The sequence below is a fragment of the Psittacula echo genome (genome assembly GCF_963264785.1).
Source record: "Psittacula echo genome assembly, chromosome: Z".
Lineage (NCBI taxonomy): Eukaryota > Metazoa > Chordata > Aves > Psittaciformes > Psittacidae > Psittacula > Psittacula echo.
In genome coordinates, this window is record NC_137742.1 from 30,319,944 (window position 1) to 30,334,461 (window position 14,518).

The window sequence follows — 14,518 nt, forward strand, 5'->3', positions numbered from 1 at the left end:
AAAAAAAAAAAAAAAGAAAAACCAAACACACAAAAAAACTCAAACGAAACAAAAAAGAGTAAATTCCTTGGAGAAAAAGAAAGTGCAAACGCTTTGTATAAGCATGTCCAGACTTTCTCTCTTTTGGCAGTACAAAATAAATTCTCAAAGCAAAACTGGCAGCTGAACTCTGTGAGCATGAAAAGTGCTTATTCCCACAAAGATGTAATACTCAGAAAACATTAAGTCTGTCAATTACACAGGCCAGTCCTCCCACACTCTTAGTGATGTGTTATTGTCATGATTTGGTCTATGTTTCCAGCATATTTCCAGCTTTTTTAGATACAGATGATACTTATTCCCACTTATGAAGTAAAAGTTGTTCTTGCTGCTGCTCTTGTGTGTGTTCCCACTTATGAAGTAAAAGTTGTTCTTGCTGCTGCTCTTGTGTGTGTTTTAATGTTTGTTTATGTTCATTGCAGGCCTGGGACCAGCCGCTTGTGTCTTAAGAGCTGCTAATGTTTATGAATGAGCCACTGCATACATTAAGCAAGGCCCAGCAGAAAGCTCAGCTATATGCAATACAGAAAATACTGGTTATTCTTCTGGTGCTTTTTTCCAGGTTAAATCACTCTGTTCTTCAGCATGCCACCTGTAAAAAAAGGGTTATGAACTCATTAAGCTAGGAGAATATGGTACAGTTCTTTTTTTTTGTGTCTGTTTCTCAGATGTATGTTTCCTGCTGTAATTCATTGAGTTGCTAAAGCACATGCTAGATATATCTATTTTCCCACACTATTTCTACTCACATGAGCCACCTGACACAGAGCTATTTCTGGCTATGTAGCCTGCTGAACATCCCAGGTATCACTGCTGAGCATATTAAGACTCAGTCTTGTGGGCAGATTACCTCAGTTTAACAAATCATTCCATGTAAGCAGAGCTGTGATCTTTTTGTCCATACGTATAGCATGTAGCAACCACAAAGCACTAAATTTATTTAAGCTTGCAGTGCAAGAGTAGCAAATTAAAATTGTGTTATTTTGCATCTGCTGTGGGTTCAGAGCTTGTGTGCAGACAGCCCTCATGGCTCAGCTGGTGATATTGAATTCATATACCTTGGTAATTTTGACCATGTCTGCACCATCACACTCATATGCCCTCAGATCATAAAAAGTACACTTAATACTACTTGGAGAGCCTCTCTGCAATATGGTTTCTCCCTATCTGATGTTTATGTTACCCTGCTTTCTATATTAGCTCTGTCCTGTCCACTATGGGACTAGCTAGCTCTTGCACGTGTTGAGAGATACATGATATGCAAAAAGACAATTCCTGTTTTCTTTTCCTAAGTGTAACAGGCACATGACATCCACTGTAACATGTGAGCAGGAAGAGATGTAAGCAACTGAGTGATGTTGATTAGTCCACCCCTCAATCATCCTCTCTTTCCACTAGTTTGCCCTTTCTAAGCACCTTCTGTGTAGCTGCAGCAGCAGGCTTGGCAAGTGGGAAAAAAAAAAAAGAAAAGAAATAAGCAACAAGCAGAGAAGCATTTGTTCAGCAGCAACATGGCACTCTGAGGGCTGAGAAAGTCTGCCAGGGTGATAGAGTGATGCCTGAAATCACAGTGCAAGAAGTATCCTCTTGCTCACTGCTGCTCGCATTTGAGTCTAACTAACTGACCTGAGTGGAGACAAAGGGTGGAGTGAAGGTTGCTTCAGCTATGAGCAGATCTGGTAATTTGCAAACCTCTAGCTCAGGGGTTTGGGGGATGTAGGGTGTTGTCTTTTATTTGGTTGATTGGTTTGGTTTGTTGTTGGTGTGTATGTGTGGGGTTTTTCCTTTGGTTTTCTCTTTTTTTTTGTTTTTTACAATCACTCTTTATAAAGAACTGGTGTGTCGGAAGGCAGACAGAACAGAGTGCTAATTATCCTACTCCCTGAGTTGCCCCTCCCAGTTCTAGCAGACACTGCAGTCTGTCTACTTCATCCTTATTATGCTTTTTGAGCACCCTAATATGATCAGCAGGACATTACTAATTATTACACTATTAACAACCACCATTAGCAGTATTTTCCACATTGTTAACATAGCTTGAGAGGTCACTGGAGGTTAATGAAAGAGCCTGGCTGGACCTGTTGAAACAACCCTCCATGTTATTTTCCAGTGCAATTCCCTATGGATAGCTGAGCATGTTATTTCAAATCCCCAAGAAGTTAAAGTAGTCTGAGCCACACTTTTTAGAAGAATGTCAGAATTGCTGAGTGAAGTTCTAGGGTCATCGTTTAAGTAGGTCGGAACAGATGATCTTACAGGCCTTTCCTGATCTTATAAAACCACTAATCTATGAATGGTTTCTCTAGTGAGGTAGTAACTAATCCGCCAAGGCTTTACAGAGCCATATAAATTCTTGAAGGTAATTTTAATTAAAAAGTGTGGTGGGTTTTTTTGTTTTGTTTTGGTTTGTTTTTTTTTACCGAGACAAAGCAAGCATACTCAGCTCCGACGCTGATTTGCTCAGTGACAATGCATTGGAGTTGTACAGTCCCCCATCCTGGGAAAAGTCAGCACTCCTTAAAATGAAGACTTGCAAAGACATATCTCATGACCCTCTTCCATTTCAATTATAGTTTTCTCTTGTGAAAATACTGTTCTCAGGAAGCTGATTTCCAGAGCACTGTATGGTTGATGGGACAGCATTCTCTACTGTTACTGACTGCCAGGTTTTTATGTTTCTTCTACCCATAGAATCATAGAAATCACAGGTTTGAAGTGCCCCATAATGTTCACTGACTGCAAATCAGATTTCTCCCAAAGGCCTCTCTGCCCTGAAGGGAGTCCATGGTTCTTCCTAGTTGAGTATCATCAGCTAACATACATTGATGAATACTTTATTCATGCAACCAGATAGTTTATAAAAACATTAAAGACCACTGTCGCTAAAATCAAGCCCTGGGGAAACCCACTTCTCACTGACTGCCAGCCTGATATAACTGCATTTATTAAAACTCTCTGAGCCCTACCTTTCAGCCAATTATTCACCCATTGTACTATGGACTTATCTAGCTGTTTCCTGGACATTTTATCCAGAAGGATACTGTGAAAGGCAATATCAAAACCACTCTACATTTGCTGGCTTCCCTTAGTAGACTAGACCTTGTCATAAAAGGAAATTAAGTTGGTTAGTCAGGATTTTCCCCTTGTGAACCTGTACTCGCTATGACCAATGACTGCATTGTCTCTCAAGTGTTTTTCAATAACTCCCAGAAAACATTCTCCATAATTTTACTAGTCAGTGAAGTGAGACTGACAGGCCTGCCCTTTTACCCTTCTTGAAAGCTGGCACAACTTTTGCCAGCTTCCAGTCAACTGGGACTTCTCCAGGCTCCCAAGACCATTGACAAAGAGTAGAGAGACATCCTGAAATAACAACAGCCAGCTCTTTCAGTACCTTGGGATGAACCTCATGGCACACCACATACTTATATGCATCCAGCTGGAGCAGCAGTTTTGAACAAGTTCAGAGTCTGCTGGGACCTATAATTCATCCACTCACAGTCTTCCAGCACAGGGCTCCATGGGTGCTAAGGCTGATCGTCAGTGTTGAAGACAGAGGCAAGAAGGCATTGAACTACTTTGCTTTATCTACGTCCCTATTTCTGAAGTGGCTGGCCTCGTCAAGTTACAGACAAAGATTATCTCTGATCCTCCTTTTGCTGTTAACATGTTTTAAAAAACCTTTTCTGTTGTCCTTCATAGTACTGATCATCTTGAACTCTCATCAAGGTTTGGCTCCATGAATTTTCTCCCTACAGTGGTGAACAGTATCTCTGTCGTCCTCCCATGTCACACATCCTTGATTCCAATTTCCACATACTTTCCTTTTCTGCCTAAGTTCTAGACAAAAAATCTCTGCTCAGTCAAGTCACCCTTCTGCCCCAGTTTTTTGATTTCTGACACTTTTTGAATTGCCCAGTCCTGTTCTCTAAAAAGTGACCATCATTCATGGACCCCAATACCTTCAAAAGCAGATTCCTGGGAGACCTAACTAGCTTCTTCAACTGCCCTGTTCTTTTCCATACAAGAAGATGCTATGCAATTCTTATTAACGACACATGTGAAGATAAGCAACAGACTGAATAAGGTGTTAAGGGGATAAAAACCAAAAAAGCAGGGAAAATACTCTTTTGTTATATACCTAGACTGCGAGTCTAGCAGCTCAGAACCAAGTCTAACCCCAAAGTAAAGAACATAAATTAAGCAATTTTATTTCACCTATTTTTTTTAGTGAGAGGCAAGTTTGAGCAGAAAGTACCAGGTGCCCAAGACCTATGTTTCCAGAAATATCTAGGTCAAAGCAATTACTCTGAGTGGAAGCAAAACAAAAATCTTTCTTGTTTTGCTTAGTAGTGATGTCCAAGGTCTTTGTGCAGGTACATGAGGTGTCGGCACTTGACGGTCTTGAATTTCACCCTGTAGAAGCTCCTGCTGCTGTAGTATAGTATGAACAGTATGGTATCTCTTGAGTAGTGAGCAATAAGACTTACCAGACACTTCTCAGACGTGAGACCAGTGAGCCTGACAACAAGGAATATGAAATGCTACAGTGGAGGCTGGCAAGAGGGATATGTTTATAGTCTGGCCTGAATCTTGATTAAGAAACATTCAAGAATTTTCAGTAGCAAAATGATGGCACTGCAGACTTTTTTTTTTTTTTTTCTCATATCAGAATTGGTTTGCTTAGGAGAAAGAAATAGCCTTGAAATTGGACATTAATTTGCGTTAAGGTTGCTAACAAAGGACTCACCATGGCAGGGTTTAATGTTCAAAGCAAACTGCAAAGCAGATTGTTATCTGTAACAAGGCATTGAGAATCCCTATTAATGGGGCCTCGCCATTTTTTCCCTCAAGAAATTGGAGACAAATACATGAAAAAAATACTTTCAAGCACAGCTAAATATTAATTGCCAATAATCCAGGCCTTGAATACTGTGAATTACAGAGACCTTGAACTATTAAAGTCTCTTTTGGTGGTAGATCCCTTTTCTCCATGCCTTACTGATAGCTGTTTGTAGGATTTTCCAATTCTCAGTTTTCCAAATTGAGATACATTTATCAAAATGCACATTTCCTGCTTCTTTATAAAGCCAATTAGCAATTTGCCTATTGCGTTTCTCCCTTTGATTTAAGAGAAATAAAATAACCAGGATCCCATGGTTTCTGACACCAGGTGAGCGGAGCAGAGCTCCCGAAGCACTGGGTGACAGAGCTCATGGTATTAACCCCAACTGGTCTCTGTTGTCATAGTCAGTTTGGAAATGTAAAGTCAAATTTAAGTACTTCCCTGGTACCATCCTGTCATATCATTGCTACTCTTGCTACAGAGATGATGTGAATTGTAAATGGGGAATTTCTGTGGAATGGATTCTTTCTCATGGCATCATCTCTGCTATGAAAATTGTAAATCTCTACAATTTATAGCAATACAGGACCTGAAAAATTCCTGTTTTTCTAGAGATGCTTAAACCTTAATGTATGAATGGATTGCCCAGGGAAGTTGTGAATGCTCCATCCCTGGCAGTGTTCAAGGCCATGTTAGACAGAGCCTTGGGCAACATGGTTTAGTTAGAGGTATCCCTGCCCGTGGCAGGAGGGTTGGAACTAGATGATCTTAAGGTCCTTTCCAACCCTAACCATTCTATGATTCTATGACTAAGCATGATGCATCCACTAGGATGCAGCCTGAGAACAAAAGCATTGCAAAACACTCAGTTATGGTGTCTTATGGTTTGTCGACAGCTAGAAAATATAAAAGCTGCAACAGGGGGTAGGGGAAAAGGGAAAAAGAAAGGGTGATTCTAATTGCAACAGCAATTGCTTCCCACAGGACACTACTAAAACAACTTATTGGAGTTTGCAGGTGAAAGACCATGAGACTAAGAAACTGTAAATCGGAGGCTAAGAACACCTTGCAGGAGCCATCCTTTTATTTTGTTTGTCTTCTTCTTCACAGGAGCTATAGTTCAGCTGAAGTGCTTGAGTAACAAGGAGAAGTAACCTGGCTTTCAGGATGCTCATTGTTACTGCTTGTGCCAGCTCAACCAGAGCTGAAGATGAAACCTCCACCAAAACAAAGAGAAAGCATGTCTTCTATCCTGCTAGGTACCTACTGCAGTTTTACACTATTAAACATGCCCTGCAAGAGAAACAAGAGTGGCTTTGTTCTGTTTCTCAGCAACTCATGCAGAGTTTGAACTGAAGCAGCAGGCTGAAAACCTCTTCACAGCACTCCCCTTTACTTCCACTGTGTCTAAAGGAGCTCTCTCCAAGAGCACAGACAAAGCTTTGAGCACAGACAAAGTCTCGGGCACAGAGTGCGGCTTTCCTCCACCCATAACCACATGGAGGTATTCTAACTGGGAATAAAAAGGGATGGCTTTTATTTACTCACCTTTGGGAAACACTTTAAGAGTTACCCTGGTGAATTCCTACCCATTATTCCATATCAATTACTCATTATTTTCATTAAGGAATCCCAAGCCGTGATACAGTCATGTAGACAAAAGAAACCTGTAATGCTCTCTCTACCCCATCATACGTTTTCATTTTTAGATTATTCTTAATCTGTATATACTCAAATTAGGAAAATGTATAGGGTTTATTAGCAATAAAAGTTTAGGATTTTTTTGCCCTACTGATTTTTCATAGATTTATGGATCCATAATCATTCACGTCACAGCCTGAGGGAGATGAGACTGGAACAGGATAATAGCCCTTAAATCCCCTTCTCTAAGCACTCAGATCTTGGCTGTCAGCAAGATTAAAACGGTCAACTGCAGTCTTCATGTGTCTATTTCCCACATGGAGCTTTAACAACAACTGGCATGTTGGCTGGCACGGAAGAAAATGCAGAAACACTGCTATGTGTGATAGTACTGAGATAAAGAAAGAAGAAAACAGAATTGTCATCTTTTGTAGTGTTAGAAAGGACTGGTTCTAATGCCTCGATCAGGTGAATGCAAAGAAGGGAGAAGAGTAAGGAAGAATAATATGTTGCAGTTCAACATGCAGCAACAGTTTCCTTTCCTAAAAGATACAGACAGAGAGAGGGAAGCACCAAATACCCTCCCACAGCCCGACAAGGGGAAGGACAATGAAGTCATGCACGTAGACTGGCAGAGTGGCTTTTCTGCTACCGCTCCATTGAACTCCCAGCACCTACTGCTCCTGGGACCTGAGGGAAATTACAACTATTACATGGACGATGAAGATGAGGAAGAGGAAGAGAAAGAACAAGGAACATGGCCAAGTGGAGAACCATTTGAGGAAGAAATCAAGCCCTCATTGTCCATACCTTGCTCTCCTGCCCCATCCTTTGGAGCCCCAGCTTCCACTTCATCTGTGCTGAACATCAATGTCGGTGGCCAATGCTACCACCTCACCTACCAGGCAGTGGCCATCTATCCAAAGACCCGCTTGGGCCGCCTGGCTACATCCACTGACCGTCGCTGCCAACTGGGACTGTGTGATGACTACGCTGCCCAGGTAGATGAGTATTTCTTTGACCGGGACCCAGCCGTCTTTCAGCTGGTGTACAACTTCTATGCCTCAGGGGTGCTGCGTGTGCGGGACGAGCTGTGCCCCCGTAGCTTCCTGGAGGAGCTGAGCTACTGGGGCGTGCGGCTCAAATACACACCTCGCTGCTGCCGAATCTGCTTCGAGGAGCGCCGTGATGAGCTGAGCGAACAGCTGAAGGTCCAGCGTGAGCTGCGCTCCCAGGCAGAGGCTCAGGAGAATGAGCAGCTCTTCCACCACATGCGCTACTATGGTCCTCAGCGCTGGCGCCTCTGGAACCTCATGGAGAAGCCGTTCTCCTCTGTCACTGCCAAGGTGATGGCAGTGGCCTCCAGCTTCTTTGTGCTCATCTCTGTGGTGGCCCTAGCACTCAACACAGTGGAGGAAATGCAGCAGGTAGACCGTAAGAGCGGGGAGAGCCGGCCTGTCTTGGAGCACATTGAGACCCTGTGCATCGCGTTCTTTACACTGGAGTACCTGCTGCGCTTGGTCTCTACTCCAGACCTGCGCCGCTTTGCCAGCAGCGCCCTCAATGCAGTAGACCTGATTGCCATCCTGCCCCTCTATCTGCAGCTGCTGCTTGAATGCTTTGCTGATGATGACCAGCCCCGAGGTCGGGGCTCTCAGCATGAGCACGATATTGAGAAGGTGGGACGGGTTGGCAAGGTGGGACAAGTGCTTCGCATCATGCGTCTCATGCGCATCTTCCGCATCCTCAAGCTGGCCCGCCACTCCACGGGGCTGCGTGCCTTCGGCTTTACCTTGCGCCAGTGCTACCAGCAGGTGGGCTGCCTTTTGCTATTCATTGCCATGGGCATCTTCGCCTTCTCTGCCATGGTCTACACAGTGGAGCACGATGTCTCCAGTACCAACTTCACCAGTATCCCCCATGCTTGGTGGTGGGCTGCCGTAAGTAAACACATCTTACCTTGCTGGGTAGACAGAGACCCTCCCTCCCTTCCCCTTTCCTTTCTCACTAGAGTCACTGACAGTCTTGAAAACAGCAGGCTCAGATCAGTGAACATCTGTTCTGAATTCCAAGCTTAAGGACATATGCACTCACACACACACACACACTTGCACTCATTTACCTCTGGTGTAAGCTTAAATCGAGGCTTAATCAGGCAGACAGTGTTGAAATTCCCAACCGATCAAATGCAGACAGTACTTGCACTTTTAAAGAAGTGCATTAATCCCATTGTCAGTGTTGCCAAATTAAAAAAAGAAAAACAAAAAATAAAAGCTTGCATCGGACTAATGGTTGCAGGTAGACACAGGATTTTCATTCTTCCTCTTTTCAGAGCTCTACTGCACAACTGCAAGATGAGAAGACATGGTTTATTAACTATAGTCTGGTCACTGAAACTTGCAAAGTCAAAGGTGTCCCAGAGCTCTGGCCTTCAAAAATGTATTAGGACCAACAGTTCTTTTATATAAGAGATTGCGTTCTCCTCTTTAGGTAGCATATCTAAGGCACATGTCTGCAGACAGACAAAACACTGGAGGTTATATATACTGTGCCAGACTTACAGAAGAATAAATACAAACAGAAGCAGAATGGCTCAAGTAATTGATAAGGGGACAAACTGCCTTATACATCTAGGTCACTGGTCTGAATCCCATGTCAGTCAGTACTGAGAGCTGGTTAATGTCACATTGAATGTTTTTTTGCAACCTCTGCTAGAAAGAGTGTGATTTTAGTCCCATCCCAAGCACTTGGAGTGAGGGTAACTGCCTGAGTTTCAGCTGACAATCCTCAGCGATAAATGCAGAATGACTGTCTAGAGACTGCCATTGGGTTAGTGTTCTGAGGCATTTGGGCACATCTCCTTGAGGGGTTTGAACTATCACTGGTGTTTACTACACTGAGTTATGCGGAGGGGTGTTTTTGAGGCAGCATTTTCCAGGCTGTTGGGTTCACATTGGTGTTATCAGCGTTGTTCTCAGGCTAAAAGTCAAAGATGCAGCACTGTACCAGCTACTAAGAAGGAGAAAAATGATTGCTATAGCTGAACCCAGCACACAGGGACATGAAGATTCAGCCAGAAACACAAAGATGTGAGATTTTAATGTCCTCCACCTGCTGTAAATACCTCCTGGCTCTAGCAATGTCCTGACAGGACTGTTTCAGCACCCCAAACCTGGAATTCACCTCATAAAGGGTTTCATAAAGGTTTTCATTCATAAAGGGTTTGGAAAGCAGTTCAACTCTAGACTTGGATTGCGTTAACACCCAAGGATACGCATATATTCACTCTTAGGAAGCTAACCAGTATTTCTCAAACTATTGTGAGATAAAAATGATAAATATACTCTTCAAGGTGAGCTGTGAAGACAAAAGAAACACTTTTAGGTTTATCAAGGCTAGCAGATGATGGAGAGGGAGTTGCAGGCTGTAAGCAAATGCTTAGCAGATAATCTTCCTGCACAAGTATGGCAGTTTCACAATTCTCATTTTTACAGCAATGTTTTGGCAGGAAGAGGGGTGGTTTTATCAAGCGCATTGGGGAGAGGGGGATGTTGATCCCTGCCTATGCTGCTGCCTGCAACATTTCAGAGCTGGAAAACAACAGCTCTGTTATATTGCAGAAGATGAGTCTATGGCAGTCTGGATTAAATCAGAGTGCAGCTAGATATTGCAGGTGCTGAGAGAAGGCAAAAGGCCTGTATCTTGGCTGTCTATAACTCTAAGGCTTATTCTAGTCTGTCATCATGTACATTTTGTTTTGCAGCAGCTGATGAGGGCCTCCATAATCCATGTTTATTACAGGGCCCCCAGGAGCACTTCTGACCTCTGGCTCTGGCTATGGGACTGGCTATGTTCCAGCTGCTCCCAGGAGAAGGAAGCCCATGCAAATGGACTGGAAGGGAGTCAGAAGATCTCTTCATGCTAGTTAATCAGCATAGGAATTGGATATACTGAGATGCGTATGGGGCCCACAGGACATTGACCCTATCCCATCCAAAGCCACTTATCTTGGCCAGCAGCCCCAGGAGCCCATGGCCTGCACTTCTGGTTCAGTGATGGCTGATGTGATGTGGTGGTTTCCTATACATATGTTTTAGTGATTCAGCACACGCAATAAAACTGGCCCTATAGACACCCACAGACATTTATATATATACATGCATGTGCCTGTGTGATGAATATCCTTTAAATTGGGGCATGGGAAGGAGGAAAAAAATCAGTGAATAAAGCAAAGGGTCCTGTAATGTGATCTTCACAGGTCGTCTTTAAGTGATATACACAGATTATGAAAAAATTTGTGCTTCATACATTACTTGAATAAAGATATTAGCCTTATACTTTGTTTTCTGAACATGCAGGATATAAGCAAAATCTCTAGGGCTCACCTTTGTAAGCTGGTGACACCATAATGATTTAAATACTCCTAAGAGACCCATATGACTATAACGATGTGAAAAAGGCCTATTAGGTGAGCAAGTGTCTTCAAAAGAGAGCTGTAACATGAACATTGTAATTTCAAGGCATAAAACTCCTTTTAAAGCTTATTCATTCTTTAAGAGTGAAAATTAATATCCAGATCACTCAAATTTCATTAAAGTTCAAGTTCAACAGTGCTCATGGTCTCACACACACAGGAGAAGTATCCCTCCCAAACTGTCACAAGAAGGTGTAAAAGACTATGCCAGTGGAACAGAACGTTATCACAGGATAATGGTTTTGTCCTGACTGGTAGAGATAAACATCTTGCCTTCATCTCAGTATTTATTTTTGGAGATATTTATCCTGTATTATCATTCAAATCCAGTGACTTAATTTCCATTAAACCAAGTGACTAATCCTTTTTATTCCACAGGAAGCACCAGGTGCATCCTACAAATGTGCTTACCCTGTGTTGTCTCACGTACCCTAATGCTTTCTTCATTTGAAATAACATTTTATTTAGCATGTTAGAGGATGGCAGGCTGCACACTGTGACCTTCCAAAGACTTATTTCAGTGCTAAAGCCAGAAGGGCATTACAGTGAAAGTCCTACTGCCTTTTGTTTCTGCCAAAAGTTTCACAGATACCCACAGTGTGTGTAGGGATTGGTGCATGGACGGGAAGCTGCCAGGAGGGACAGGAACCAGCTGACTCTGGGGAGGTGCTTGGGCAGCAAATATAAGGAATTCTAACTGTGCAATAAATCGTTGATGACCCTCATTCCGTGAATGCTCTATGTCTCAGCCCTAGTTCGGAGGGAACTAGTGCTTCCGTCCCTCACCACACGAGTAGCGAGAAACTACAAGTGTGTTGAGATACTGAGGGAAAAAAAAAATAGGAACTAAAAAATCATTGGCTGAAAAGGTCCCTTGCACAGACTAGGAAGTGCCAGATGGCAGAAGTCTGCAAGTTTTACCTGAGAAACATAAGTTATATTTACTAAATGTGAAAATTATAAACAATCAAGATGCGTGCAGAGGAAGGGTATAAATTAGGAGTTACTGTTATTAGGAGTTAGAAACAGGCTGACTGTTTGGGAGTACATAATTCATATGTAGCATCCCCATACGCAAACATCCATGAAATTTTGAAACTAAATTTCACAAAGACAATATTACTGTAGTTGGCATAGTACTGGGTCTATATAAAACACAGTTCCTTCATACTTTCATAGTCTAAAAAGAGAAAATACTGATGGCTGAGAAGAACAAAGTCCGTGAAACTATGTAGAAAATGTGATGTCAAAATGTACAGATTCATACAAAGTGTGTATACTAAATACCATTAGTCCCACAAAAAAAACCCATCTTGAACAACCCTCAAACACTTCTTCAAAGAGGAATTCAGAAAAAAAAAAAAATCCCACCTGTGTACCTCTGAGCTAAACCAGACAGAAATGTTCCCTATTGAAGGCACACATACACCTTCCTCTTGTAACCTCTGACATACAGCTGAGCAGGAAGATCAAACAGTTTAGCTGTATAAATATATATGTTGCAAGAATACACTGTGAGCAAAACCTTCCAGGCAATAGAGAAAGATCTTTGGTATTTCCTCAGCTCCTTAAAGGTATGCAACAATTAAAGGGGATTTTACCTAGAAACTTAAAAGTCCTGGATCACTTCTTAAAAAATAGTATATAACATTATAAAAATATATTTCACAATTAGCTAAAGGTTTTCACGTATTTTTTCATTACTTCTAAAATGTATATCACAAACAAAGGTAACATGCAAAATACTACTCACAGAATAAGTCACAAAATACCAGGTTTTATAAGCACACTGGATTTAGACACAGGGCATCTGTTCCAAGCAACATGATGAGGGAGCAGGGCTGTCGTTATCACTGGATTTGCATGGTCAGGAGGCCATCTCTCTCATCCGCTCACCACAGCCAAGAAAACCCACTTACTGAGCAGGCTGGTGTGGAAATTGTTTGGAAATTCCTTCTGCCAGACAAAGCTTTTGAAAATCCTGCTGAATCGTGTCAAACTGCACTGTTATCTTTCTTTATTGCTTGAGAGGAATTATTATTTATGCTAGGGATTTTTGCATAAAATGGATAGTACAGAATAAAAGTCAGCAGAGAGTATTTCAGATTTATGATGTGAAGTCTAAAAACGCTAACTGTAAAATTGTCCCTGATCCCTGAATTGTATGTTTCTTCTCAGCTAATAAGTTGAATGTTGATTTGCCCGTAGGTCAGCATCTCTACAGTGGGATATGGAGATATGTGTCCAGAAACTCACCTTGGACGCCTGTTTGCTTTCCTCTGCATTGCGTTTGGAATAATCCTGAATGGCATGCCGATCTCTATTCTCTACAACAAATTCTCAGACTATTACAGCAAGCTGAAGGCCTATGAGTACACAGCTCTCAAGAAAGAAAGGGGGAAGGTGGACTTCACACGGAGAGCCATGAAGAAAATATCTGAATGTTGTGGAGAACATGCAACCCAGTCTTTGTCACAGCACTGAGTTTGGGCTTTGGGTACTGGGAGGGAACAGAGAAGCCAAAGAAGAAAGAGAAACAGATCAGCCAAGCTAGCTGAAGATAAGCTGAAAAGGCCGAAAGTAGATGGCAAAATCTGATTTGAAGGGGGTTATTTTCAATAGAAAACAGGCTTAGATTACAACTGATTTTTTTTTTAAATTTTTTTGTTTCAATTTTTTTTTTGGCTTTCCCAGGCTTTGAGCAGCACTTAAGTGTTCATCAACTGTCTGGAATGGTATTCTTCAAGGTAACCACCTAGAAACTCTCAATTAGACCTACATGAAAACGTAACCCCTGCTACTGATTAGACCCACTATAAAGACCCATCATAATCAAACCAAAGGAAAAAAAAATGCTTCCATTAAGTGTCAACCACCTCACAGCTATCAAGAGAGTCTCAAAAATTAAACCAATAGAATACCCAATATACTGATTGCATTGCTGAAACTGGTTTTGCATCAGCTTTCAAACCCAGGAAAACAGCCTCCAGCATTTATCTGAATATTATCAGCATCTATATTCTTTAAGCTTTAAGCTTCTGTTTCCACATCCAGAGAGCTATGCTTCATTGTTACAATTTTATTTTTCAAATGCAGCCCTGCAAATCATTCCCATTTTCATACCTAGGCAAGCAACACATTGCTTTTAGTATTTCATCACCACCACCTCCATAATCATCTTTCATTATGCCAAGAACTAGTGAAGAAGTCTGCAATCGGAGTCAATAAATGTCATTGATAATTTTGAAAACACTTTTAAACCACAACCTTCTTCAGGTATAGGATTAGGTGATGAAGTAAACCTATTTCACAGCATTTAATGTATCTACTTATGAACTGTTAGAAAAATAATAAGCCCATCAGGAGGCATAAGTGTTAAAGCAGCATTTAAAAAACAAGAAGCAAATGAAACATGTAATGGATAATACATCACAAAGACTTTTCATACAAAGGATCTTATCAGCACTTATCTGTAACAAATTTAAAATATAAACTAATATCAAGATACTTTGTCTGGT

General features: G+C 41.7%; 1 protein-coding gene across 1 annotated transcript; it reads left to right on the forward strand.

Moving 5' to 3' along the window:
• Positions 1–7,032: 7,032 nt before the first annotated feature.
• Positions 7,033–13,760, forward strand: KCNV2 (potassium voltage-gated channel modifier subfamily V member 2; the record flags this gene model as incomplete). The annotated part of the gene is made up of 2 exons (XM_080638258.1): positions 7,033–8,466; positions 13,209–13,760. The coding sequence occupies 2 exons, from the start codon at positions 7,033–7,035 to the stop codon at positions 13,482–13,484; spliced, it is 1,710 nt and encodes a 569-aa protein (XP_080494384.1). The 3' UTR covers positions 13,485–13,760.
• Positions 13,761–14,518: the final 758 nt, after the last annotated feature.